The sequence below is a fragment of the Dipodomys merriami genome, unplaced genomic scaffold (genome assembly GCF_024711535.1).
Source record: "Dipodomys merriami isolate MVZ:Mamm:240054 unplaced genomic scaffold, mDipMer1.0.p SCAF_485, whole genome shotgun sequence".
Classification (NCBI taxonomy): Eukaryota; Metazoa; Chordata; class Mammalia; order Rodentia; family Heteromyidae; genus Dipodomys; species Dipodomys merriami.
This window is the reverse complement of record NW_027206052.1, coordinates 762,516-788,421: the sequence shown is the minus strand read 5'-3', so window position 1 is coordinate 788,421 and position 25,906 is coordinate 762,516. Positions and strand designations below refer to the sequence as shown.

The 25,906-nt window shown below is 50.0% G+C and overlaps 1 protein-coding gene across 3 annotated transcripts; it reads left to right on the top strand.

Moving 5' to 3' along the window:
- Positions 1-5,662: 5,662 nt before the first annotated feature.
- On the top strand, positions 5,663-25,373 carry LOC138809120 (atrial natriuretic peptide receptor 1). Of its 3 annotated transcripts, none has more exons than XM_069995542.1 (22): positions 5,663-6,641; positions 7,264-7,463; positions 8,724-8,837; positions 9,716-9,851; positions 10,284-10,375; positions 11,775-11,910; positions 12,098-12,182; positions 12,914-13,034; positions 14,311-14,385; positions 14,590-14,667; positions 15,095-15,199; positions 15,704-15,775; positions 15,873-16,029; positions 16,764-16,919; positions 17,181-17,349; positions 20,522-20,659; positions 20,753-20,876; positions 21,029-21,097; positions 21,403-21,577; positions 21,783-21,881; positions 24,272-24,363; positions 24,504-25,373. In XM_069995542.1, exons 1-22 carry the CDS (start codon positions 5,903-5,905, stop codon positions 24,564-24,566), a joined length of 3,195 nt encoding a protein of 1,064 aa, XP_069851643.1. In that variant the 5' UTR covers positions 5,663-5,902; the 3' UTR covers positions 24,567-25,373. The 3 variants fall into 3 exon arrangements, with proteins under 3 accessions (XP_069851643.1, XP_069851642.1, XP_069851644.1); XM_069995541.1 differs by having other exon boundaries at positions 5,664-6,641; positions 20,513-20,659; XM_069995543.1 differs by lacking the exon at positions 16,764-16,919 and having other exon boundaries at positions 5,664-6,641; positions 20,513-20,659.
- The last annotated feature ends 533 nt before the right edge of the window (positions 25,374-25,906 follow it).

The following is a 25,906-nucleotide window of genomic DNA, read 5'->3' as shown; positions in this document are numbered from 1 at the left end:
CCCAATCCTCCCTGCCCCACAGGCTTGCTTTGAACCACGATCCTCAGATCTCAGCCTCCTGAGTAGCTACTAGATCACAGGTGTGCGTCACCAGTGCCCAATTGGATGTTTTCATTTTTGTCTAGCTTCTTTCACTTGTCCATTTTGAGATTCTTCCTTGTTTTGGAATTCATAAACAAAGTTGCTGTTGTTTTGTTTGTTTTTTGTCAGTCATGGGGATTGAACTCAGCCTGGGTGCTGTCCCTGAGCTTTTCAGCTCGAAGCTAGCACTCTACCACTTGAGCCACAGTGCCACTTCCAGTTTCCTGGTGGTTAATTGGAGATAAGAGTCTCAGGGACTTTCTTGCCTGGGCTGGCTTTGAACTATGATTTTCAGATCTCAGCCTCCTTAGTGATTACAGGCATGAGCCACCAGTGCCAGGCAAGAATCTGTTCTTTTTTATGATGGCTTTCCATTATGTAAATACATCACTTTGTTTATTCATTTTCCTGTTGATGAATTCAGTATGTACCACTTGCTGAAGCACAGGCATACACACCAGGGTTTTCCAGTTTAGGGCCATTTATTTATTTATTTAGCCAGTCCTGGGGCTTGAACTCAGGGCTTGGGCACTATCCCTGAGCATCTTTTGCTCATTCTACCACTTGAGCCACAATACCACTTCCAGATTTTTCTGTTTATGTGGTACTAAGGAATCGAACCCAGGCCTTCATGCCTGTTAGGCAAGCACTCTACCTCTAAGCCACATTCAGCCCATAGGGCATTTTTTTTAAGGTCCGGTCGTGGGGCCTGAACTCAGCTCTCTGGGTGCTGTCCCTCAGCTCTTCAGCTCAAGGCTAGCGCTCTACCACTTGAGCCACAGCGCCATTTCTGGCTTTTTTCTTTTTGCTTATATGGTGCTAAGGAATCGAACCTAGGGCCTCAGGCATGCAAGGCAAGCGCTCTACCACTGAGCCACCTTCCAGCCCCGCCCATACAGCATTTTAAAATAAAGCTACTTTGAACATTTTTGTAGTTTGTGACCAGATGCATTTACTTCTCTTCGGTAGGCAAAGGTGTATATGTGTGCAGAAATTAAATTCTCCACATCTTTTTATTCTAGAATTTTTTTGTCTTTTCTTTTTTGGCACTGGGGTTTGAACTCAGGACATTACACTTGCTAGGCAAGTCATTTGTCACTGAGCTACATCCCAGCCCTCTTTTAGAACTTGTATTAGCAGGGGCTGGGAAGGTGGCTCAGTGGTAGAATGTTTGCCCCTCATGCATGAGGCCCTGGTTTTGATCCCTCAGCACCACATAAGCAGAAAAAGCCAGAAGTGGAGCTGTGGCTCTATTTATAAGAGCACTAGCCTTGAGCTGAAGAGCTGAAGGACATCGCCCAGGCCCAGACTTCAGGCCCCACAACCGACAAAAAAAAAAAAGAAAAGAAAAGAAAAAAATAATTTGAATTAGTATACGTTAGTTGTATATGGGAAGGTTTTATGACATTTCCATAACTGCATACAATATATCCCAATCAAACTCAGTCCTTCTATTGTTCTCTCCAGTGAAAAAGAATTCCACAAAAAATATTAATGTTCATTAATCATATAGATTAGCCACTTTATTATTTTAATATTCTTCTTTCCTGTATTTCTAAAATTTCATACGGAATTTTGCTACTTCTATTTGAGAATTTAGTACTCCTTAGTTTTTGTTTGTCTAAATAGGACTGTTTTTTATTTACTTATTTGGTTGGTTGGTTTGGTATTTGTATGTGTGTATACAGGTCCTGGAGCTTGAACTCAGGGCCTGGGCACTATCCCTGAGCTTTATTGCTCAAGGCTAGCACTCTAACATTTGAGCCACAGCTTCATTTCCAGCTTTTTGGTGGTTAATTATAGGTAAGAATTTCATGGACTTCCTGCTAGGGCTGTCTTGGAATCATGATCTCAGTCTTCTGAATAGCTAGGATTACACAAGCCACTGGCTTATTACTTTCTGGGCCTGGGCACTGTCCCTCAGCTCTTCAGCTCAAGGCTAGCGCTGTACCACTTGAGCCACAGCGCCACTTCTAGTTTTCTGGTGGTTTATTGGACATAAGAGTCTCACGGAGCCAGGTGCCAATGGCTCACACCTGTAATCCCAGCTACTCAGGAGGCTGAGATCTGAGGATCATGGTTCAAAGCCAGCCCAGAAAATCTGTGAGACTCTTATTTCCAATAAATCACCAGAAAACCAGAAGTGGTGCTATGGCTCAAGTGGTAGAGTGCTCACCTTGAGCTGAAGAGCTGAGGGACAGTGCCCAGGCCCAGTAGTCCAAGCACCACGATCCCCCCCCCCACACACATACACATACACAAACCGGAAGTGGCACTGTGGCTCAAGGGGTAGAGAGCTAATGTTGCTCAGAAACAGCGATCAGGCCCAGAGTTCAAGCCCAAGACCACGGGGAAAAAAAAAAAACCACAAAATTTTCCAGGACACTATCTCAAGGATTCAAGTCATGGAGACTCCCTAGACCTTGGGGCTAAATGCCAGACTGTTCACTTTGATGCTTAGTAAGATAACTTGTCTGTGTGATCTAACAGAGATCTGAAGCCCAGTGTTTAGACCCATGGTAACTCCTCTTTGCACTTGACTAGTTCCCTGCTTCCCCAGTCACTTTGTCCCTAACTCCCAGGATTTGCTGAGCACGTCTTATGTCTCAGATGCTTGGTCTTTCAATCTTCAAGTTATTCAGGAAGTTGTCATATCATTACATTTTTCAGAGTAGGAAACAGGTTTGAATGATCATGTAGCTTGTCCAAAGCCACAAAGTATGAAGGAGCAAACCCTGGGTTTCTATCTGCATCTATGAACCCAGGCTGGAGGAACTGCCGACTCCGCTGTGTGTGCTGCCTTCCTGGTGGTCTCGCAGAGCCAGTGATGGATGACATAGGAGGCGTGATACTGGGTGGGAGGTGAGGCGTCTTTGCTGGATGTCTCACTCCTTGGGTCTGGCATTTGCCAGCTGTATGACTTGTATATCCCTCAGCTTCTTTGAATTTTAATTTTCCTTCTCTGAAAAAAAAAATGCTATTCTTTCCTGTTTTTTAAAAAAGTACATGATAGCTGTGGGTCAAACGGTAGAGCGCTAGCCTTGAGCTGAAGAGCTGAGGGACAGCACCCAGGCCCAGAGTTCAGGCCCCACGACCGACAAAAAAAATAAATAAATAAAAGAAGATATATAGAAAAAAATGAAAGCCAAACAGAGCGTGCCTGCCATGTGAAATCAGCCATGAGGCCACCAGCTCTAAACAACCGGAACAGTCAAAGTTCTCCTAAACTCCATACATAGAAAGTACACTTCATATTCTTTTCTCAGGGCTGGGAAGGTGGCTCAGCGGTAGAGTGTTTGCCTTACATGCATGAGGCCCTGGGTTTGATTCCTCAGCACCACATAAGCTAAAAAGCCGGAAGTGGCACTGTGGTAGAGTGCTAGCCTTGAGCTGAAGAGCAGAGGGACAGCGCCCAGGCCCAGAGTTCAATCCCTATGACCAATAACAACAACAACAACAAAACCCCCACAAAATAACTTTCTTGTCCTTTTATCCTTTTTGAATTATTTCTCCTTGGAGATCTTCCTAGCCCCAATCTAGGCAGAATTGTTAGCCCTCATATTGGGCCTCTTAGCACCTTACCCATATCTTTCTACTGGTACTTAATGTAGATTGCATTATGGCTATGTGTCCTCAAACGCACAAACTACATATATTCATCCTTATGCCCTTGGCATGTAGCAGAAACTTGACACACTGAAGGTTATCTGGAAATATTGTTTGTTTTCTTTGTTTCTTTGGAAAAGCCATGAAGAACCCCAGAAGCCCACTTGCTGATTGCTAAACAATTCAAGTTACCTTAAGGTCACAAGTGGGTTAGGTTAGCAAGAGGAAAATCAAACACTCAAGTTGGGGAAGGAAACGTTAGACTATGTGAATCATTACTATCCAGGACAGAACTTACCCACCATTCCAGAATAAGAAGCAGGTAAATCTAAGCTGAACGATGACACTGTAACCCAGGTATGAGAGATTATGAATACCACTTCTTGACAGACTAATTCAAAATTTACTTTGCACCCTTTGCGAAGTCTAATGTGGAAGCCTAGCAACCTGAGTGTAAGATGAGTAGCTGGAGGCCTGCTGTGACTACTTCCTAGAGATGAGCTAAATGCAGCAACTCATGCTGCAAAGTCTTTTAACACACGAGTAGATGCTTTCATAGAATCGTGTGGAATTTCACTCAAGTTTGATCAGCCTAGCCTTAAAAAAAAAAAAAAAAAGCCTGGAAGCAAATGGAAAACATCAGAGGCCTCTAAAAGCCACGAGGTGCAGGGGAAGGAAGAGGACAGAGGGCAGAAAGGGCAGGCCTGGAAATGAGTCACAAGACTCCTCCCGGAGTCCACTCATTTCCCATCCTGCGCGCACAAGTTTGCGGAGGTTGGGGCCAGCTTTGCGCGCGAGCCAGGAGGTGCAACAGCGTCAGGAACTCCTGCTGACCATTAGAGGGCAGTGTGGTTCCACAGAGCTGTAGACCAGGGGCCAGGGGGGTCAAGTGCCCCTAAACCCTCCAAAGACCTTCGACGCCTGGGAAGATCATTTCCAACACCACCTCCCACTGGCATCACAGAAGCCGCTTTCACAGCCCTCCTGCAGAGAGCACACCTATGTGAGTTTACACCTCTTCCTCACCCCGCCAGGCAGCCACCGCTCTGGCCACCTTCTTCCCACAATCTTTCAGAACGAAAGAGTTCATTGCGGCCCCCCCCCCCCGCCCACCACACACACACACACACACACACACACACACACACGCACGCGCACGCACGCACACCTGCCGCTTTTTCCGCCTCTTAAGCCGCGAAAAGGAAAAGGAAAGGAAATCGTGGGTGGACTGGGTACCCAGGACCCTGGCTCGCCTTAACTTCCCTGCGTTGTTCTAGAAATCCATCACCCCTCCCTCCCAACCCCCAGACACACGCGTCCGTGCACCTTTTCCTGTCAAGACCTCCAACCTAGCACCTCCTGCCCTCTTCCCCAGCGGGAACCGGATGAGCCGTGGGGCTCCACCGGGCCGATCGGTCCCTCCCCTGGCCTCCCGCACGCAGCTTCCACACTCCTCCGGGGTTCAGCCCTCCCCCACTCCACCCTTCTCCAGACGCCCATCCCGGTGAGGGCGCCCTGCGGGCGGGAGAGGAAACCGTCGGGCAGCGGAGCGGCGGGAAGCCCGGGCTACTGAAAGCGCGCGCGGGCTGACGCGGAGAGACGAGCCCCACAGACTTGGGACGGCGAGGAAGGAGTTAAAAGAGCCAGGATCGGCTCTGCGGGCTCCGCGGGCTCCCAGGCTGGGAGGGGAAGGCGCCGGGAGGGAGGGTTTCGGAGCTTGGCTGCGGTCCTCGTCGCCCCTCCAACGTACCCCCCCTCCCGCCGCAAGGCACAGACTCGGGCCGGCCGGACGCCCCCTCTGGCACACTGTCCGGGCCAGGCGCTCACGCGCGTCGACCGACACCAACTCCCCTGCCGTCCCGCGCGCCCGCCGCGCCCGCCCTGCTCCACCGAGCGCTGGCTTCTTTGGCTTCCTAGCTCTGGCTCGCTCGCTCCGTCGCTCGCTCACATCGTGGGGGGGGGGGGAATCGCCTCCCGCGGGGCGCTCTCCTTCTCGCTCCCACCTGCTGGGCGACGCCCTCCGCGCGCGCCCAGCCTCTCGCGCTTCTCCACCCGGACCGTCGCAGGAGGAAAAGCGCGCCCTGTGGAAGCACCCTCGATCCGATCCGCTCCTTCCAGCACCCGAACCCTCCCAACCCCCCCAACGGAGCCCGGGATGGGCCGCTGAGTCCGACACCGGCGTCGGAGACCATGGTGACAGCGCTCGCCAGCTGCGATGCCCACTGAGGCCATGCCGGACCCCCCGCGCCCTGCCTGCGCCCGCGCGCGCTGCCTGGTACCGCTGCTGCTGCCCCTGCCCCTGCTGCTGCTGCTCCCGGGCAGCCATGCAGACACCCTGACGGTAGCCGTGGTGCTGCCTCTGGCCAACACCTCGTACCCGTGGTCCTGGGCGCGCGTGGGACCGGCCGTGCAGCTGGCACTCGCCCGGGTGAAGGCGCGCCCCGATCTGCTGCCGGGCTGGACGGTCCGCACCGTGTTGGGGAGCAGCGAGAACGCGCTGGGCGTCTGCTCCGACACCGCCGCCCCCCTGGCCGCGGTGGATCTCGAGTGGGAACACCACCCGGCCGTGTTCCTGGGCCCCGGCTGCGTGTACGCCGCCGCTCCGGTGGGCCGCTTCACGGCGCACTGGCGGGTGCCGTTGCTGACCGCGGGGGCCCCGGCGGTGGGCTTCGGGGTCAAGGAAGAGTTCGCACTGACCACCCGCGCGGGGCCCAGCCACGCCAAGCTGGGCGACTTCGTGGCGGCGCTGCACCGACGGCTGGGCTGGGAGCGCCAGGCGCTGGTGCTCTACGCCTACCGGCCCGGCGACGACCAACACTGCTTCTTCGTGGTGGAGGGGCTGTACATGCGCGTCCAGGACCGCCTCAACATCACCATCGACCATCTGGGGTTCGCCGAGGGCGACCGCGACCACTACACCCTGCTGCTGCGCACCGTGCGGCGCAAGGGCCGAGGTGAGAGGCCGCTAGGCCCTTCTCTTTCATCTGGCCTAGGCACCAGCGTTCCCCTCCCTTCTCTAGGCCGGTCTGATTTTCATTCCTGCCCCAGTCTGTCCAGTAACTTCCTATCCGACTCTGCAGTTCCTTCTCTCCGTCTCCCCCACCAACGCCCCCATGTATGTTCCTACCCTCTGTCCCATCCCGGCCTCCCCTCCCCCTGCCCCCACGCACCCTGCCGAGTTAAATAGAAGGGAGAGAGAGCCTGGATTTAGCACTCTTAGCATGTTCCATCCGCCTTTTTTTTCTCGGCTGCTTTCTCTTCCCTGCGTGTTGCGGCCTTCTCCCCTCCTCCAGCCTCTCCCTGCCTGGCTCACCCGCACCTTCTCCGCATTCGTTCTCCAGCCCACCCTTCTGTCCCTAGGCCTTTCAATCCGTCCTCTCTTCCCTTCTCCCCTCGGCTCTGCTCCTTTTCCTTCCACCCTCCACACCTCCTCCTACTTTTCTTCATCTTTCTCCTGGCCTTGCCTATGACTGGGCCTGGAGTTGCCATTTAACTGCCACCAGCTGAGAATGTCTCCTCCCCTCCCCCCCACCCAGCAAGCTGCCCCTCTCCCTCTCTGACTCTCTTCCCCTCCAGTCATCTACATCTGCAGCCCCCCAGACACCTTCAGGACCCTGATGCTGCTGGCCCTGGACATTGGCCTCACTGGGGAGGACTATGTTTTCTTCCACCTTGATATCTTTGGGCAAAGCCTGCAAGGGACACAGGGTGCTGCTCCACGCAGGCCCTGGGAGAGAGGAGACGGGCAGGATGCCAGTGCCCGCCAGGCCTTCCAGGTGAGAACTTGCCTTTTGAAACCGAAGCTGTGAGTCTCTGAGCTAGGGGCACAAAATCTGGAACACTGGGCTCCAACATAATCTAAAAGGATTTCAGAAAACAGGGAGTTTGTTTGTTCGTTTGGTTGGTTTCTTGTTGTTTTAGACAGGATACCCAAGCCTGATAGAACTTTTTTTTTTCTTCTTGTGCTAGTACTAGGGCTTGAACTCAGACCCTAAGTGCTATCTCTCTCAGCTTTTTCCCCTTAAGGCTGATACTCTACCACTTGAGCCACAGCTCCACTTCCAATTTTTGGGTGGTTAATTGGAAATAAGAGTCTCAATGAGCCAGGAGCTGGTGGCTCACATCTGTAATCTTAGGTACTCAGGAGGAGGCTAAGATCTGAGGATTGCAGTTCAAAGCCAACCCGAATGGGAAAGTCCATGAGACTCTTATCTCCAAATAACCACTAGAGTAAACCAGAAGTGGCACTGTGGCTCAAAGTGGTAGAGTACTAGACTTGAGTGAAAAAGCTCAGGGACAGTGCCCAGGCCCTGAATTCAAGCTCCACTGACTGACAAAAGGGAAAAAACAAAGTATCAATGAACTTTCCTGCCCAGACTGGCTTTCAACCATGATCCTCAAATCTCAGTCTCCTGAGTACTTAGGACTACAGGCACGAGCCATCCACACCCAGCTTGGTAAAAGAACCCAGTCAGCTTCCTGAGTGCTAAGATTACAGATGTGCCCCACTGTGTCCAGCTAGAAAAGAGCGGTTTGTTGTTGTTGTTGTTGTTGTTGTTGTGTTTCAGTCGGTCATGGGGCCTGAACTCTGGGCCTGGGCGCTGTCCCTCAGCTCTTCAGCTCAAGGCTAGCGCTCTACCACTTGAGCCACAGCACCACTTCCAGCTTTTATTTTTCTGCTTATGTGGTGCTGAGGAATCAAACCCAAGGTCTCATGCATGCAAGGCAAGCGCTCTATCACTGAGCCACCTTCCCCACCCTGAAAAGAGGTTTTTGATATTCATAGAGAGTTAGGCAATGAAATATGTGGGAGGACAGAGCCAGAAAACTAAATAAGAAAACAACTTTGAAATGGGAGGGACTTGAATAACTTGCTTAAGGGCAAGCATCACCTCATGCAGGACAGAGTCCAGCTTGACCTTGACCTAAGCATAGAGGCAGGTCTACGTGCTGGATCACAGACAACTGGGGCCCCAGGGGTATTGGAGGATGGAGTCAGCTCCTAGCTCTCTCTTCTCCATTTACCTCTTCCTTAGGCTGCCAAAATCATCGCTTATAAAGACCCAGATAATCCTGAGTACTTGGAATTTCTGATGCAGCTAAAACGCTTGGCTCAGGAACAATTCAACTTCACCCTGGAGGATGGTCTGGTAGGAGTGGGTACTGGGGCCCTTCAGTGTGGATCTCTGGCTCCTACTTCGTGGTGCTCTGGAAGTCTCCATCCTGGTTCTCAACCTTCCCAGGAGTCCCTGGCCTCCCTTTTCTCTCCTTTCCTGTTGTTTCTGAATCTCATCTTTGTTGGAGGGGCAGAGTCTTCATCAAAACCAGAAGGATGACGTGTCTTCCCCCACCTGCCTAGTGAGATTCAGAGAGCAGTGGTCAGTGATGACATCTTTTTCTCTCTCCCTCCCTCCATTCTTCCCTCCTTCCCTCCCTCCCTCCCTTCTTCCCTCCCTCCATTCCTTCCTCTTCTTCCTCCTCCTCCTCTTCTTCCTCCTCCTCCTCCTCCTCCTCTTCCTCCTCCTCCTCCTCCTCCTCCTCCTCCTCCTCCTCCTCTTCCTCTTCTTCTTCTTCTTCTTCTTCTTCTTCTTCTTCTTCTTCTTCTTCTTCTTCTTCTTCTCCCCCCCCTTTCTCTCTGTCATAGAGCTTGAACTCTGGGCCTGGGAGCTGTCCCTGAGCTCTTTTACTCAAGGCTAGCATTCTACCACTTTGAGCCACAGGGCCACTTCTGGTTTTCTAGTGATTAATTGGAGGTAAGAGTCTCACAGACTTCCCTGCCCAAGGTGGCTTCGAACCGTGATCCTCAGATCTCAGCCTCCTGAGTAGCTAGGAGTACACGTGTGAGCCACCAGCACTCGGTGTGATGGCATTTGTAAAGTAGTCACAGCTCTCTGTGATACGGTTGTTGTCTTCTGTACCTCCTTCCAAGCTGCCAGTGCATCCTGCTCCCATCCCCAGGCACTGCCTTAGCACCGTACTCTGTGCCCTTCATCTATGCTATCCTGACTAAACTCTGTTTGCCCCACAGGAGAACATCATCCCAGCATCCTTCCATGATGGGCTTCTGCTCTATATCCAGGCAGTGACAGAGACTCTGGCACAAGGGGGAACTGTCACTGACGGGGAGGACATCACTCAGCGGATGTGGAACCGAAGTTTCCAAGGTCAGGGCCTGGAGGTGGCTGGAAGGGGCTACCTTCGGGGGTGGAGAGGAGACCCAGATGCCCCAGCAGGAGGCTACAAGAAGCCTAAAGCTACTGAACATAGGTTGACAGCTGTCCCCAACCAGTGGGCCGAGGCACTGTCCCTGAGCCTCCCTGTGCTCAAGGATAGCGCTCTACCACTTGAGCCACAGCACCACTTCTAGCCTTTTCTGTGTACGTGGTGCTGAGGAATTGAACCCAAGGCTTCCTGCATGCTAGGCAAGCACTCTACCACTAAGCCACATTTCCAGCCCACAACATTCTCTTTTGTTGTTACTCTGTGTGTGTGCACACACGCATGAATGCCCATTAAAGAGCAGAGAATGAGAGATGGAGTGGGATCTCTCTAACTTTCCATTCTCTTAGGACAGCCATCTTCCCCCATGTCCACAGGTGTGATGGGATACCTCAAGATCGACAGCCGTGGAGACCGGGAGACAGACTTCTCCCTCTGGGATATGGATCCTGATACTGGTGCCTTCAGAGTAAGTTTGTTCACCCAGAAAACAGTGCCATCTCGTCCTCCTACATTCCTTCTATATCCCTACCAGGGCACCGGTCTATTCTGTGGTCACAGGTCCAGACACCTACCAGAGCCCTGGATAAGACAGACCAGCTCCAGTCTGGGGGAACAATCAGAATGACAGGGACTCAGGCATTGTCCTCAGGGAACTGTGCTGGAGGAGTGAGCACAGTCTTCTCTTAGGGCACTCATAAGGTGGGTGGGACTCCTACCCTGCAGAGACAGGGACTCTGGGCCAAGAAACATGCATATGAACAGCTCTGGAAGTACAGTGGACAGGGATTGGCCCAGGCCAAAAGCACAAGGATCAGCTCATCCAGGGAAGGCTTTTGGGAGAAGGGGACATGGAAATTTGGGAAGGAGGATAAAAGGTTGTTTCTGTGCTTCGAGCAAAATCATAAACCCTGTGAATGTAAGAGTAAGGCTCTGTGTGGAGGTTTCCCTATAAAGTTCTTTTTTGTTGTTGTTGTTTTTTGGGTTTTTCGTGATTATTTGGAGAAAAGAGTCTCATGGATTTTTCTGCCTGGACTGACTTTGAACCTCCATCTTCAGATCTCAGCCCCCTGAGAAGCTAGGATTACAGGCTTGAGCTACTGGCACCTGGCTCCTCTGTTTTTGTGGCTGACACTGGGGCTTGAACTTAGTTAGGGCATGGTGTGCTCTTGCTTGGCAAAAATATGGCTCTATGCCAGGCACCAGTGGCTCACACCAGTAATCCTAGCTACTCACGAGGCTGAGATCTGAGGATCGAAGTTCAAAGCCAGCTCAGGCACGAAAGTTCATGTCAAAGCCAGCTCGGTCACGAAAGTCCATGAGATTCTTTTTGTGTTGGTCATGGGGCCTGAACTCTGGGCCTGAGCTCTGTCCCTCAGCTCTTCAGCTCAAGGCTAGTGCTCTACCACTTGAGCTACAATGCCCCTTCTGGTTTTCTGGTGGTTTATTGGAGATAAGAGTTTCACGGGCTTTCCTGCACAGGCTGGCTTTGAACCGCAATCCTCAGATCTCAGCCTCCTGAGTAGCTAGGATTACAAGGAGCCACCGGTGCCTGACTCCATGAGACTCTTATCTCCAATAAACCACTCAGAAAACTGGAAGTGGCGCTTGGCTCCAGTGCTCACCTTGAGCTGAAGAGCTGAGGGACAGCGCCCAAGCCAAGTTCAACCCCCCACGACCGACCAAAAAAAAAAAAAAAAAAAAAAAGAACATGGGTCTGAGGTCTCTGTACAGAGTCACAGCAGCAGGGGTTCCGTGAAGAGTTTGGCAGCCCAGATGCAGGCCCTGAAAACAGGTGGGAGACAGGATTCCACTACTGGAGGCCACATGTCAGGTGCTTGCCACCCACCACTGCTGCTTTTCCATAGGTTGTACTGAACTACAATGGCACTTCCCAAGAGCTGGTGGCTGTGTCAGGGCGCCAACTCTACTGGCCCCTGGGATACCCTCCCCCTGACATCCCTAAATGTGGCTTCGACAATGAGGACCCAGCCTGCAACCAAGGTGACTGGCCTTAGTTCTCCAGCCTCCATTCTGGAGATGTTGTCTCCTCCCCACCTGAGGCTTTTCTGGGGCCAGGGCATCCTCTTCCATTTTCTTCCTTTCATCTGTCATCTCAGTTCACTGATGGACTAGTTGAAGGTTCTTCCTCCTGCTGTCTAACCCAAATCTCTCTTGGACTCTCACGCAGACCACTTTTCCACCCTGGAGGTGCTGGCTTTGGTGGGCAGCCTCTCCCTGCTCAGCATCCTGATAGTCTCCTTCTTCATCTACAGGTGAGCTGTGGCGGGGTGGGGTGGGGGGGATGCTGGCTGAGGCTGGGGAGATGGGAGGAACCCAGAGGGAATGAGGAAGAGGTGAATGGAGAACAGCAGAAGGTCAGGAGGAAGGTGGGACTGAAGACAGCAGAAGAGGGGAAGGATAGGCATGGTTTGGGAGGGTCTGGATGTAAGAAGGAGCGGAGAAGTTGGGGCTTGTCATCACAGCAGAGTGGATTCTGGTTTTCCTTGCTGCCCTGAGGCCTGATGGAAAAGGCAGTGATTCCAATCCTCTAGGAATTGGGCCCATGTTCGTTGAGCTAAGATGCTGGGCTATGCTGGGTACCAGGTGCCCAACCTGGGGTGGAGACAAGGGAGGTGAGGGATGAATGAGCCCTGTTCCTGCCTTCCAGTGGAGGCGGAAATGAAAGCCCAGGGGAAGTTAATTGGGCAGGAAAGAGGAGGAAGAAAATCAATGGTGATTAAGCGAGTATTGTGTGTTAGGCTTTAATCATACACACGATTAAAGTTGAAGCAAATATGAAGGCTCCCCCAGTTGCTAAAGGAGGACATTGAGATTGAGTACCCCGGCATCCCCAGGGAGGCAGAATTTTACCCATACCTCCTGACCCAGGACAGAGAATTCTCCCACCAATGTCTTAGCACATGGAGACCTCGTAGGGCTCTGAGGAAGGGCTGCTGAGCACCCCTACCAGGTCAGGGGCTCAGGTGCAGGCATCATGCCCCAGGAAGATGCAGCTGGAGAAGGAGCTGGCTTCAGAGCTGTGGCGCGTACGCTGGGAGGACCTGCAGCCCAGCAGCCTTGAGAGGCATCTCCGGAGCGCGGGCAGCCGGCTGACCCTGAGTGGGGTGAGAACACTGGCATTGGGGGCTGGGTTCGAGGAATGCTGGTGACTGTGGGGAAGCTGGGTACTGAAAGCAATGCCTGATGGGTAAAGTAAAAAAACAAGGTTTTACACTAAGCTATGCCTTCCTTGCTGTGTGACCTTGAGTAAGTCACCTTCTGTCTCAGAGACAGTCTTAAGACAAGATTACAGCAAAAGAGCCACGAAGGTAAAAAGAGATAGCGTGTGAACACACAAATATAAACAAGTTGGCCAGGTGCTGGTAGTGTAAGCCTGTAATCCTAGTAACTCAGGAAGCTGAGATTCAGAGGATCAAAGTTCAGAGCCAGACTGGGCTGAAAAATCCAAGAGATTTTATCTACAAAATAACTAGCAATAGCCTAGTGTCAGTGGCTCATTTCTGTAATCTTTTTTTTTTTTTTTTTTTTTGGCCAGTCCTGGGGCTTGAACTCAGGGCCTAGGCACTGTCCCCGGACTTCTTTTGCTCAAGGCTAGCACTCTACAACTTGAGCCATAGCGCCACTTCTGGCCCTTTCTGTTTACGTGATACTGAGGAATCAAACCCAGGGCTTCATGCCTGTTAGGCAAGTACTCTAGCACTTAAGCCACGTTCCCAGCCCTCACTCCTGTAATCCTAACAACTCAGGAGGCTGAGATCTGAGGACCAAGGTTCAAAGCCAGCCCAGGCAAGAAAGTCCTTGAGACTCTTATCTCTAATTAACCACCAAAAAGGTAGTCGTAGAGCTATGGTTCAAATAAAAAGCTAAGGTTGGTCTGGGAGTGTGGCTCAGTGGTAGAGTGCTTGCCTAGACAGTGCCCAGGCCCTAAGTTCAAGCCTCAGGACTGGCAAAAAAAAAAAGGAAAGAGCGAATGGAAGGAAGGAAGGAAGGAAGAAAGAAAAGCTAAGGGACTGCTCTCAGGTCCCTGAGTTCAAACTCCATCAAACTCCAGTATTGGCACACGGGAAAGGAAAGGAGGAGAAGGTCGGGGAAGGGAGGAGAAGTAAGAAAGAGAGAGGAAGGAAGAAAAAAAACTCAGCAGGCTGGAGATACGGTTCAAATGGTAAAATACCAGCCAAGCAAGTTGCTCGTGTGTGTGTGTGTGTGTGTATGTGTGTGTGTGTGTGTCTGTCTGTCTATCTGTCTGTCTGTCTGTCTGTGTGTATACACAAATTAATCCTCATGAGGGATGTAAGGAAGGGTAACACAAAAATTAAGGCAGGGTACCCAAGATACAGACTGCCCCTGAGCTAACCACACTTCTACTCTCCAACCCTATAGAGAGGCTCCAATTATGGTTCCTTGCTAACCACAGAGGGCCAGTTCCAAGTCTTTGCCAAGACAGCATACTATAAGGTGGGTCTGGGGGAGGGGGTAGGGAGGCAAGCTTCATTTCCAATCTTTTTCTGGTTCATTGTGGGGGGGGGGGAAGTATGCTTTGAGGGCTGAGGGAGGGTCCTGAGGGAGTCATGGGGGCAGATGTGGGTTGTCGGGAGCAGGTGGCATTCCCAGGGAATCAGGCCATGCCCTGCACAGCAACGGTCTCTATTCCTTACCCAGGGTAACCTCGTGGCTGTGAAACACGTGAACCGTAAACGTATTGAGCTGACACGAAAAGTCCTGTTTGAACTGAAGCATGTAATATGGGGGAATGAGCCAGTGGCCTGGGGAAGGTTCCATGGGGACCCAAGAGGGTGGACCAGCAGAACTGTTACGCAGGGACCCGGCCTAGCAAAGCTAGGGACTGTAGTCTGGGATGGGTCTTGCATCTTGGTAAGCACGAGAATCAGTCATAAGAAGAGAGATCACTGGATGCCAGGAAAGCTTCTTGAGGGATCACACTTGATGGCCCTGTGGGAGTGGAGGACATGCTTGCAGAGGGAGGAGGAGGCAGATTCTGGGGGAGGACGGGCTGACTAACAGGTGGGAATCACGGGAAGGTCTCAGCCGTGTCTACAGAAAATGATTCGAGAGTGAGGAAGAGTGAGGGATCCCTGAAGCCAGCTGGAAACTTGGTGAGGAGTGAGGGTTTTACCACACCCCTGATGCTGTCCCTCCCCTGCAGATGCGGGATGTGCAGAATGAACACCTGACTAGATTTGTGGGTGCCTGTACAGATCCCCCCAACATCTGCATCCTCACAGAGTACTGTCCCCGTGGGAGCCTGCAGGTAAGAACCAGGGGGATGGTCAGGAAGCCTGAGTTCTAACCCTTGCTCTTTTCTTTTTTTGTGTGCCAGGACTGGGGCTTGAACTCAAGGCCTCACACTCTTGACTTTCCCTCTCGAGGCTGGCACTCAACCACTCGACCCACAGCTCCATTTCTAACCTTTTTCTGTTCATTAGAGATAAAAGTCTCTTCTCTCTGAGCTTCCTTTTCCAGGTTGGCTTTGAACTCAGATCTTAGCCTCTTGAGTGGTTAGATTACAGGCATAAGCCACCAACACCCAGCTCTCCTGGGTTTGCTCTTGACTAGTCATATGACCCCAGGCAGGCCTGTTTTTCTGGCTTTTATTGGCCCCCATCTACTAAATGGAGTCGAGGGAGGATGATGACCTTAGAGGAAATCCAAAGGCCTGTCTTTTCTACCAGCTTAGGTTGATAGGACCCTGGTACCCTCCCCCTGCTCCCAGGAGGTCTGCAGGGTACAGGTCTGACTCTCACTGCCCCAGTAGGACATCTTGGAGAATGAGAGCATCACCTTGGACTGGATGTTCCGGTACTCACTCACCAATGACATTGTCAAAGTAAGCCCAGAAGAGCCTATCAGATGGGGACAGGGGAGAAAAGGTATGCTTCTCCTCTTGACCAGGCTCATGACTTTTGCCTCCCCAACTTTCCCAGGGAATGCTGTTTCTCCACAATGGAGCCATTTGCTCCCATGGGAACCTCAAGTCATCCAACTGCGTGGTAGACGGTCGCTTTGTGCTTAAGATCACCGACTACGGGCTGGAGAGCTTCAGAGACCCAGAGCCAGAGCAAGGACACATCCTGTTTGCCAGTGAGCCTAAGTCTTGACCCCTAGCATCTACTGCTGGCCTAGCCCAGTAAAGACACTGAGGCCTGGCCTTAGTTGGGTTTAAGTGTGCCTCTCCTACCTCTGGACCAAATTCTCATCAATAAAAAGGGGGAGGTGGGCTGGAATGGTAGCTTAGTAGTAGAGTGCTTGCCTAGCATGTGTGTGAGGCCCTGGATTTGATCCCCAGCACCATAAAAATAGCTAACTAAATAAAACCACAAAAGAGGCCAGTCAGATTTAAGTTGTGTTTAGGCGTCTTCTAGATCTCAACATCTGCAGTATATCCAGACCAATCCCAACCACAGCCTGGTTCAAAGCATTTTTTTCCCCTTGGTGGTGCTAAAGTTTGAACTTAGGGCCTCACGCTTGCTAGGGGGGCACCCTATCACTTGGAAACTGCCCCCGCCCCTTCCTCCAGTCCTTGTTTAGTTTATTTTTTCAGATAGGGCCTCAAAAAATGACCTCCAACCACAATCCTCCTGAGTAGTTGGGATTCCAGGCATGCACTACCAGGACCAGCTCAAAGCTTTACTTAATCCTGCTCCCCCTCTGAAGCTCCTTTCCCAGCTTTACCACACTCTTCTGTTTTACTTTTATCATTGCATTGTTTCCCCATATTCATGTGTTAGTTTTTCTTTTCCCACTGGAATGTAAAGTCCCTTATCTTTTAGCTTGGGGGCCCCCTTGCCCCGTGACTCCCGACCTCTGACCCACAGAAAAGTTATGGACAGCCCCAGAGCTCCTGCGAATGGCTTCACCCCCTGCCCGGGGCTCCCAGGCTGGTGATGTGTACAGCTTTGGGATCATCCTCCAGGAGATTGCCCTTAGGTGTGGGGTCTTCCACGTAGAAGGTCTGGACCTCAGCCCAAAAGGTGAGAGGACCATATTGCCCCTTACCCCTACCAGTCTCAGTTAGTTCTACCCTCAGGGAGAAGGACCTCTGGAAAGACGCCAAACCATTCCTTGTGGAGTGGGTTCTAGCCACCACACTTTGCCCTGATGACTAGTCTCCTGCCAGCCTCTGCCCCCATGCCCTGGTCCTGAGTATCCCCAAACTACCTTAGCTGCTTGTCCCAACTCTGACTGAGTCCTTGGCTCATCCCTACCTCTTAGTTCCTCTCCTCCCAATACAGAGATCATCGAGCGTGTGACTCGGGGTGAGAAGCCCCCCTTCCGGCCTTCCCTGACACTGCAGAGCCATCTGGAAGAGATAGGACATCTGATGCAGAGGTGCTGGGCTGAGGACCCACAGGAGCGGCCACCCTTCCAGCAGATCCGCCTGACGCTGCGCAAGTTTAACAGGTCACTAATATTAGTGTTGGTTCCCCATATAGCCACACCAGCCCTCCTAAACCTCACACTTAAGCCTGTTCCTGCAGCCTCAGAGGGAGCCCCAACACTCTGCAAGTGCTAAATGACTTAGCTGTCCCCAAAGTCTCCTAGGATTCATACCCCTTTCCTCTACCACCATCAGCCCACATCCTTTCCTGTCCACCCTCCACACTGGCCGCAGACTTTTAAGTGGTGTGCAGAATAAATAGACCATATTCTCCTGGCCTCCTACGTCCTTCCCATAGCCTTGCCCACCTCTCTCCTCAAAGCTCCAGCCCCAGTCCTTCAGTCTCCCTTTCCAGGGGACTCACTGGGGCCAGTACTCTCAGACACACGCATCTGCCTCTTTAGTCCTCAGCCAATCTATCTTGTATTCAACAAAAATCGCACACCTGTAATCCTAGTTACTCAGGAAACAGATCTGAGGGTCCAGGTTGACAAGTCAGCCCAGGTAGATGAGTCAGAGAAACTCTTTTTTTTTTTTTTCAGATCTTTTCAAAATTTTTTATTGTGATTAAGTGGTTACATCATTTCCCAAATTTCACAGTATTATAGTGATGCTTAGTTAAAGTTACAAACACATTCTAACTTTTATGGGGCAAATTGTCTATCATGATCTATAACATTTATGAATTCTATGAGCTTTGCAATAGTTATTTCTTCCACACTGGGTGATATGTACATTTCTTTTGTTTTGCATAGCATCAGCTGTTCCCTCTTTCCCACTTGTTCCCTCCCTCCCATCGCTGCCATTGAGTTGCTTAGTTCATTTTTGTCAATGTCTAGTGCAGCTGATGGATTCCGCTGTTGTTTTTTCCTTGATTCCCTCTAGTTCTGTGTCGTCCTCCTGGTTTCCCTCCGGTGTGCACATATATACAATATATGTGATCAGCAGCGTGGGGTTATTTAGTAGTGACTCGACCAGATGAGTGGAAGTCCTTTGTTTCTTTTCTTTTCTTTTCCTTTTTTTTTTTTTTTTTTGTCAGTCATGGGGCTTGAACTCTGGGCTTGGGTGCTGTCCTTGCACTCTTCAGCTCAAGGCAAGCAGACTACAGCGCCACTTCTGGTTTTCTAGTGGTTTATTGGAGATGAGTCTCACGGACTTTCCTGCCCAGACTGGCTTTGAACCTCAATCCTCAGATCTATTGAAAGCATAGACACCAGCGCCCGACTTTCTTTGTTTCTTAAGTCTTGTTAATTTTGTTGTATCATCTTACATTTTGGATTTAACATCCACTTATCAGGGAGACCATGTGCCGTTTGTCTCTTTGCTCTTGGCTTACCTCGCTCAACATGATTTCTTCTAGCTCCATCCATTTCCCTGAATATGCCATTATTTTGTTCTTTCTAATGGCTGCATAACATTCCATTGTGTATCGATACCACAATTTTTGGATCCATTCATCTGTGGTGGGACAGCTGAGTTGTTTCTATATCCTGGCTATTGTGAACAGTGCTGCAGTGAACATGGAGGTGCATGTGTCCTTGTATACTGGTTCCTGTTGCTCAGGATAGATGCCTAGAAGTGGTATGACTGGGTCATAAGGGTGGTCAATATTTAGCTTTCTGAGAACCCTCCAGACTGCTTTCCAAAGTGGTTGTATAAGTGTACATTCCCACCAGCAGTGTAATAGGGTTCCTCTTTCTCCGCATCCCCTCCAGCATTTGTTGTTGGCTGACTTGAGGATGTGGGCCATTCTGACTGGGATAAGGTGGTATCTCAGGGTTGTCTTTATTTGCATTTCCTTCACTACCAGGGATGGTGAACATTTCCTCATGTGTTTCTTTGCCATTTTTATTTCTTCATCTGAGAAGTCCCTCTTTAGTTCCCTTGCCCATTTAGTAATTGGTTTGTTAGGTTTGGGAGGGATTAGTTTCTTGAGTTCCCTGTATATACTGGATATTAACTCCTTGTCTGATATACTGCTGGCAAATATTTTTTCCCAATTAGTTGGTTGTCTTTCTAGCTTGGTTGCTATAGCTTTAGCTGTGCAGAAACTTTTTATTTTAAGGAAGTCCCATTTGTCAAGTCTTTCTCCAATTTGTTGTGACCCTGGGACTCTGTTCAGGAAGTTCCTTCCTGTGCCTATAAGTTCAAGTGTCTCTCCTACTCTGTCCTGCAGTAGTTTCAGGTTTGATGTTAAGGTCTTTAATCCATTTTGAGTTGATGTTGGTGCATGGTGATAGGCTGGGGTCCACTTTTAGTTTTCTGCATGTGGCCGCCCAGTTTTCCCAGCACCAGTAGTTGAAGAGGCTGTGTTTCTTCCACTGTATGTCTTTGGCTCCTTGGTCAAATATCAGCTGACTGTAGGCGTGTGGTTTTCAGAGAAACTCTTTATCTCCAATAAATCAGCAAGTAGCCAGAAATGGTGGTATGGCTCAAGCCTTGAGAGAAAAACTAAGGGAGAACTCTAGGTCCTGAGTTCAAGTCCATTATGAGTATACTAAAAAAAAAAAAAAAAAAAAAAAAAAAAAGCCGGGTGCCGGTGGCTCAGACCTGTAATACTAGCTATTCAGGAGGCTGAGATCTGAGGATCACGGTTCAAAGCCAGCCTGGACACAAAAGTCCATGAGACTATTATCTTCAATAAACCACTCAGAAAACTGGAAATGGCACTGTGGCTCAAGTGGTAGAGCATTAACCTTGAGCTGAAGAGCTGAGAAACAGTACCCAGGCTCAGAGTTCAAGCCTCATGACCAACAACAACAACAAAAAAGCTGGGCACTGTAACTCACACCTGTAACCTTAGGCTGAGATCTGATCATTGAGTTCAAAGCCTGCCAAGGCAAGAAAGTCTATGAGACTCTCTTCGGTTAACTACCAAAAAGCCAGAAGTGGAGCTGTGGCTCAAGTGCCAGTATTAGACTTGAGCACAAAAGCTGAGGAACAGTGTCAGGGCTCCAGGACTAGCACACACACACACACAAAGAACAAGACATGAATGTTTAAAGCTTCATCAGAGATGACTTTTTTCCTTTGCTCTCCCTCTGTATCCCAAGCCCAGATGCTCTCAAGGGATCCACAGCTGGGGTTAGGCTGACATTTAAGCCTGGGTAGAGCCAATGTCTGCAAAGTGGGCACTCCAGGTCCACTTCTCCCTCACCAGCTTCATCTCCACCCTGTGGTCCTCAGGGAGAACAGCAGCAACATTCTGGATAACCTGCTCTCCCGCATGGAGCAGTATGCCAACAACCTGGAGGAGCTGGTGGAGGAACGGACACAGGCCTATCTGGAGGAGAAGCGCAAGGCTGAGGCCCTGCTCTACCAGATTCTGCCTCAGTGAGTACCTCTGCTTCCCCTCTCCCCACTTCCATACGAAGCTCATTCTCACAGCACCTCACCCTCTGGTCTGCGCCTGCCCTGTCCCATCAGCTCTGTGGCTGAGCAGCTGAAACGTGGGGAGACAGTTCAGGCAGAGGCCTTTGACAGCGTAACCATCTACTTCAGCGACATCGTGGGGTTCACAGCCCTGTCGGCAGAGAGCACACCCATGCAGGTAAGCTAGGGTTCAGCCACAGGTGGCAGACCAGGTGAGTCAGTTTGGCATTCATTTTCCATCCCTTGCTCTGTCTCCTGACTTGCTTTGCCCAGCCTGCCCAAGTGGAGGCCCTAACTCCCTATTCCTTTTGGCTTCTTGTTACCTTCCAGGTGGTGACACTGCTCAATGACTTGTACACTTGCTTTGATGCTGTCATTGACAACTTTGATGTGTACAAGGTGAGGGTATGCTAGGGATGGGAAGGGGCAGACAGTTAGACACTGACTCCAGGTAGGGAAATAGTCCCAAGAGGCCGACAGAATGTGAGAGGAGACCAAGGGACATGGGCAGAAAGTGACAGGGGCACCCAGGAACAGCAAACCCTGGAGATGGGGGAAGAGGACAGACAGCACCTTGCAGGTGGGTGGGCAACAGAAAGACAGTGCTCATGGGGTAGCAGACCAGTGACCCAGAGAAGAGAATTCCAGAACTCCTGTCCTGTGTTCTTTTCTACACACACATACACGCACACACACACACACAGGTGGAGACCATCGGCGATGCCTACATGGTGGTGTCTGGGCTCCCAGTACGTAATGGGCGTCTGCATGCTCGCGAGGTGGCTCGCATGGCGCTGGCCCTGCTGGATGCCGTGCGCTCCTTCCGCATCCGTCACAGGCCCCAGGAGCAGCTGCGCTTGCGGATTGGCATCCACACAGGTGAGGCTGCCAGGGACTTGGGGAAGGAAAGGGGCTGGGAAGTTACCCCTGGGCCCAGTCATTCACTTCATCCCCTTATAACACATGCTCACACTCACACACTCACACAAAACTGGGACCTCCTATCTTACCTCCTACCTTGATCGTCTTTTCTCCCTTAGAACAATACAACTGACCAGTTCTGTTCCTTCCTTGCCCCTCCCAGGCCCGGTATGTGCTGGTGTGGTAGGGTTGAAGATGCCCCGTTACTGCCTCTTTGGGGACACAGTCAACACAGCTTCAAGAATGGAGTCTAATGGAGAAGGTACAGTGCCCCTCGGAGGAAGAATGAGGAAGGAGGGCTCACCAAGGGCCACTCTGTGCACGCTCTTAGCTCTTCTTCCAAGTTTTTCTCCTAATACAGATGCTCCTCTACTCTAGATGGAATTACAGTTGTTAGGTAGAAAATATTATAGTAGAAATGTGTTTAATACCACTAACCTCATAGCTTATTCTCACCTACTTTAAGCTTGCTCAGGGCATTTTCATTAGTCTACAGCTAGGCAAAACTACTACAAAACCTATTTTAGCCGGGCACCAATGGCTCACACCAGTAATCTTAGTCTACAGCTAGGCAAAACTACTACAAAACCTATTTTAGCCGGGCGCCAATGGCTCACACCAGTAATCTTAGCTACTTAGAAAAATGAGATTTGAGGATCACAATTCAAAGCCAGCCTGGGCAGGAAAGGCCGTGAGACTTTTATCTCCAATAAAATACTCAGAAAACCGGAAGTGGCGCGCTGTGGCTCAAGTGGTAGAGCACTAGCCTTGAGCTGAAGAGCTGAGGGACAGCGCCCAGGCCCAGAGTTCAAGCCCTATAAAAGTGTTAAACTGAGCCAGGCGCCAGTGGCTCACGCCTGTAATCCTAGCTACTCAGGAGGCTGAGATCTGAGGATCTTGGTTCAAAGCCAGCCTGAGCAGGAAAGTCGGTGAGACTCTTATCTCCAATAAACCACTAGAAAACCGAAGTAGTGCTGTGGCTCAAGTGGTAGAGCGCTCGCTTTAAGCTGAAGAGTTCAGGGACAGTGCCTAAGCCCAGAGTTCAAGCCCCACAACCCACCAAAAACAAAATGTGCTAAACTGGCTAGGAATGTGGCTCAGTGGTAGAGTGCTTGCCTAGTATGCATGAGGCCCTAGATTAGATTCCTCAGTACCAAATAAACAGAAAAAGCCGGAAGTGTTGCTGTGGCTTAAGTGGTAGAGTGCTAGCCTTGAGCAAAAGAAGCCCAGGGACAGTGCCCAGGCCCTGAGTTCAAGCCCCAGGACTGGCAAAAATTAAAATTAAAAAAGTGTTAAGCTGAGCGTTGGTGGCTCATGATTGTAATCCTGGCTATTCTGGAGGCTGCAACATGAGGATCATAGTTTGAAGCCATCACAAGCAGAAAAGTCGAAGAAACTTATCTCCAGTAAAAAGCCAGTAAAAGCCAGAAGCGAAGGCATGGTTCAAGTAAGCACCAGCCTTGAGTGAAAAAGCAAAGCAACAGTGCAAGACTCTGAGTTCAAGTCCCAGTACGGCACAAAAAAACAAACTAAAGTGTTGAGTGTATAAACACAGATGAGTGTGTTATACACATGATGTGTAGAAAGCAAATACAACATCCAAAATATGCTGACACACAGTACATTCAGAGTACAATTATTTCCCTGCACTGTAGATTGGGAGATTTGGCTCACTTGCTGCTGATACTGCCCAGAATCACAAGACATTACTGTACTATACATCACCAGTCCCCCAAAAGGGATCCAAATCCAAAGAACAGGGTTTTTGTTTTGTTTTGTTTTCTTGCTGGTCTTGGGCTTGAGGCTCAGGAGATGCCTGGGCACTGTCCCTGAACTTTTGTGCTAAAAATTACCACTCTACCACTTGAACCACAACTCACTTCTGGCTTTTTGGTGATTAAGATAAGAGTATCATGAAGCTGGGTGCTGCTGACTTATACCTATAATCCTAGCTACTCAAGAGGCTGAGGTATGAAGATCCATGTTTGGAAGCCAGCCTGAGCAGGAAAGTCTGTGAGGAGAATTTTTTTTCCCCCACCAGTCCTGGGGCTTGAACTCAGTGTCTGAGCACTGTCCGTGAGCCTCTCTGTGCTCAAGGCTAGTGCTCTTCCACAGCCATAGTACCACTTCCAGCTTTTTCTGTTTATATATTACTGAGGAATCAAACTCAAGGCTTCTTACATGCTAAGCAAGCACTCTATCACTAAGCCACATTCCCAGCCCAGTGAGACTCTTATCTTCACTTAACCATGTGAAAACCAGAAGTGGCACTGTGGCTTAAAGTGGTAGAGCATTAGCCTTAAGCAGAAGAGCTCAGGGACAGTGCTAGACTCTGACCCCCAAAATAAATAAATAAATAATGAAGAGTATCATGGACTTTCTTGCCCAGCTTGGCTTTGAACCATAATCCTCAGATCTCAGCCTCCTGAGTAGCTAGGATTACAGATAGGAGCCACTGGCACTTGAGTTCAATCCCCAGGACCAGACATAGCATGAAAGGGGTGGGACTTCTCTGAATTAAGAGATTTCCAGGGCTAAAGTAAGGTAGGAAAGCCACAATCTACACCACTTTCAATCCCTGATGTCTCTGCCTTCACCTTCCTCCTCTGGTCTCTTGTACTCACTATCTTCTTTCTCCCTTGTCCTACCCAGCCCTGAAGATCCACTTGTCTTCTGAGACCAAGGCTGTCCTGGAAGAGTTTGATGGTTTTGAATTGGAGCTTCGAGGGGATGTGGAAATGAAGGTAAGGAAGAAAGAACCCTCTGCCTTCACTACTCCTTGGGTTCTAGAGGGTCCCAAGGCTCCCATCCTAAGCCTGTCCTGTGGTTTGGGCACGTGAGTATGTCACTCCCCACTCCAGCCTCCTCTTCTTATTCCCTCCAGGGCAAGGGCAAGGTTCGAACATACTGGCTCCTAGGAGAGCGTGGGAGTAGCACCCGAGGCTGACCTGTCTCCTCCGCTGTCCTTCTGCACCTCCCTTACCTGGGCTAGAGACACTGCAGGTGCCAGGCCGTCTCATGTGCACAGCAGCTCTACCATTGTGGAAAGATCAAGGATTGGAGAAGCATTCTGAACAGCTTACGTGTGCAGACCTAAGCTGTCTCCCAGTGGAGATATAAGATGTGACCTCTGAGAGTGGATCGGTGTGAGGAACCTCAAGCTCACAGGACTCACTGAAGCAAATAGTCACACAAAGTGGTGCACATGCACATGTATGCACACACACACACACACACCACATACCACTACTAGATATGGATTTCTTAACCCTCTACTTTGCTACACCATAACTTTTATCAGGAAGAAAAGAGATTCTAAGTGAATTAGGGAGTCTGAGAATCCAGAACTTGGTCTAATCCATAAGGGCCAATTATCACCCCCTAGCTAATAGTGGGCAAACTATCACCCCCTAGCTAATAGTAGACATAGTGTCCAGGGAACAAGAAGGGATTACTGCCTGTATGCCTTGCTCCTCCTGCGAGTGGAAACCATTAAAATCGTTCTTCCAGTGACTGTCTCTTCTTGAGGGAGAGAGGAAAAACAGCCTCTACTTCAAAAAGACTCATTTCTCAAGCTCTAGGAATGTGGGGTCTGAACAGGCTGCAGCCACCTTCAACCTTGAAGAGATCATGGGACAGCTGATGCATTTCCTAGTAGTACTGAAATTGTATTGACAGCCAATAAGAGCTCATGTTTATATGGGTTATATTTATCACTATTGGTCATATTAGAAATTAAAACAACAAAAAATAACTTAGATCCTTATTTATTAGGATAATAAACCCTTTACATGTTAATAATTTTTTTTTTAGTTTTATCAAAGACATTTTCAAAAGAAACTAGCCTTCACATTGTATGATACTGGAGAACAGGACTAGTTTGGTACCATTTCTCTGAATTATGCTCCTCCCAAGGCATGGGTGAGTTTATTCCCATTGCTTTTGCATGTCTGATGCTGATGGGAACTCAGTGAAAAAGGCAAATGTCTGGTGCAGTGGCTCAAACCTATGATCCCAGGAACAGGCTAAGGGTAGGGGATCACAGGCAGGAGAATCATGATCTAACATAGCTCCAGATAAAAACACAGATGTCAGCTGGGCACCGGTGGTTCAACAATATAATCCTAGCTATTCAGAAGGCTGGGATCTGAGGATTTTGGTTCAAAGCCAGCTTGATCAGAAAAGTTCATGAAACTTTAATTACCAGCAAAAAGCTAGACATGGAGCTGTGGCTCAAGTGGTAAAGTACCAGTCTTGAGTGAAAAAGCTAATTGAGAGTAGGCCCAG

Excerpts from the sequence above, each read along its gene's own strand:
- LOC138809120 (XM_069995541.1), top strand. The coding sequence starts at position 5,903 with ATGCCCACTGAGGCCATGCCGGACCCCCCGCGCCCTGCCTGCGCCCGC. Across the intron at positions 6,642-7,263 it reads CGTGCGGCGCAAGGGCCGAG|TCATCTACATCTGCAGCCCC; the intron begins GTGAGAGGCCGC and ends CTTCCCCTCCAG. Across the intron at positions 15,776-15,872 it reads TCACCAATGACATTGTCAAA|GGAATGCTGTTTCTCCACAA; the intron begins GTAAGCCCAGAA and ends CAACTTTCCCAG.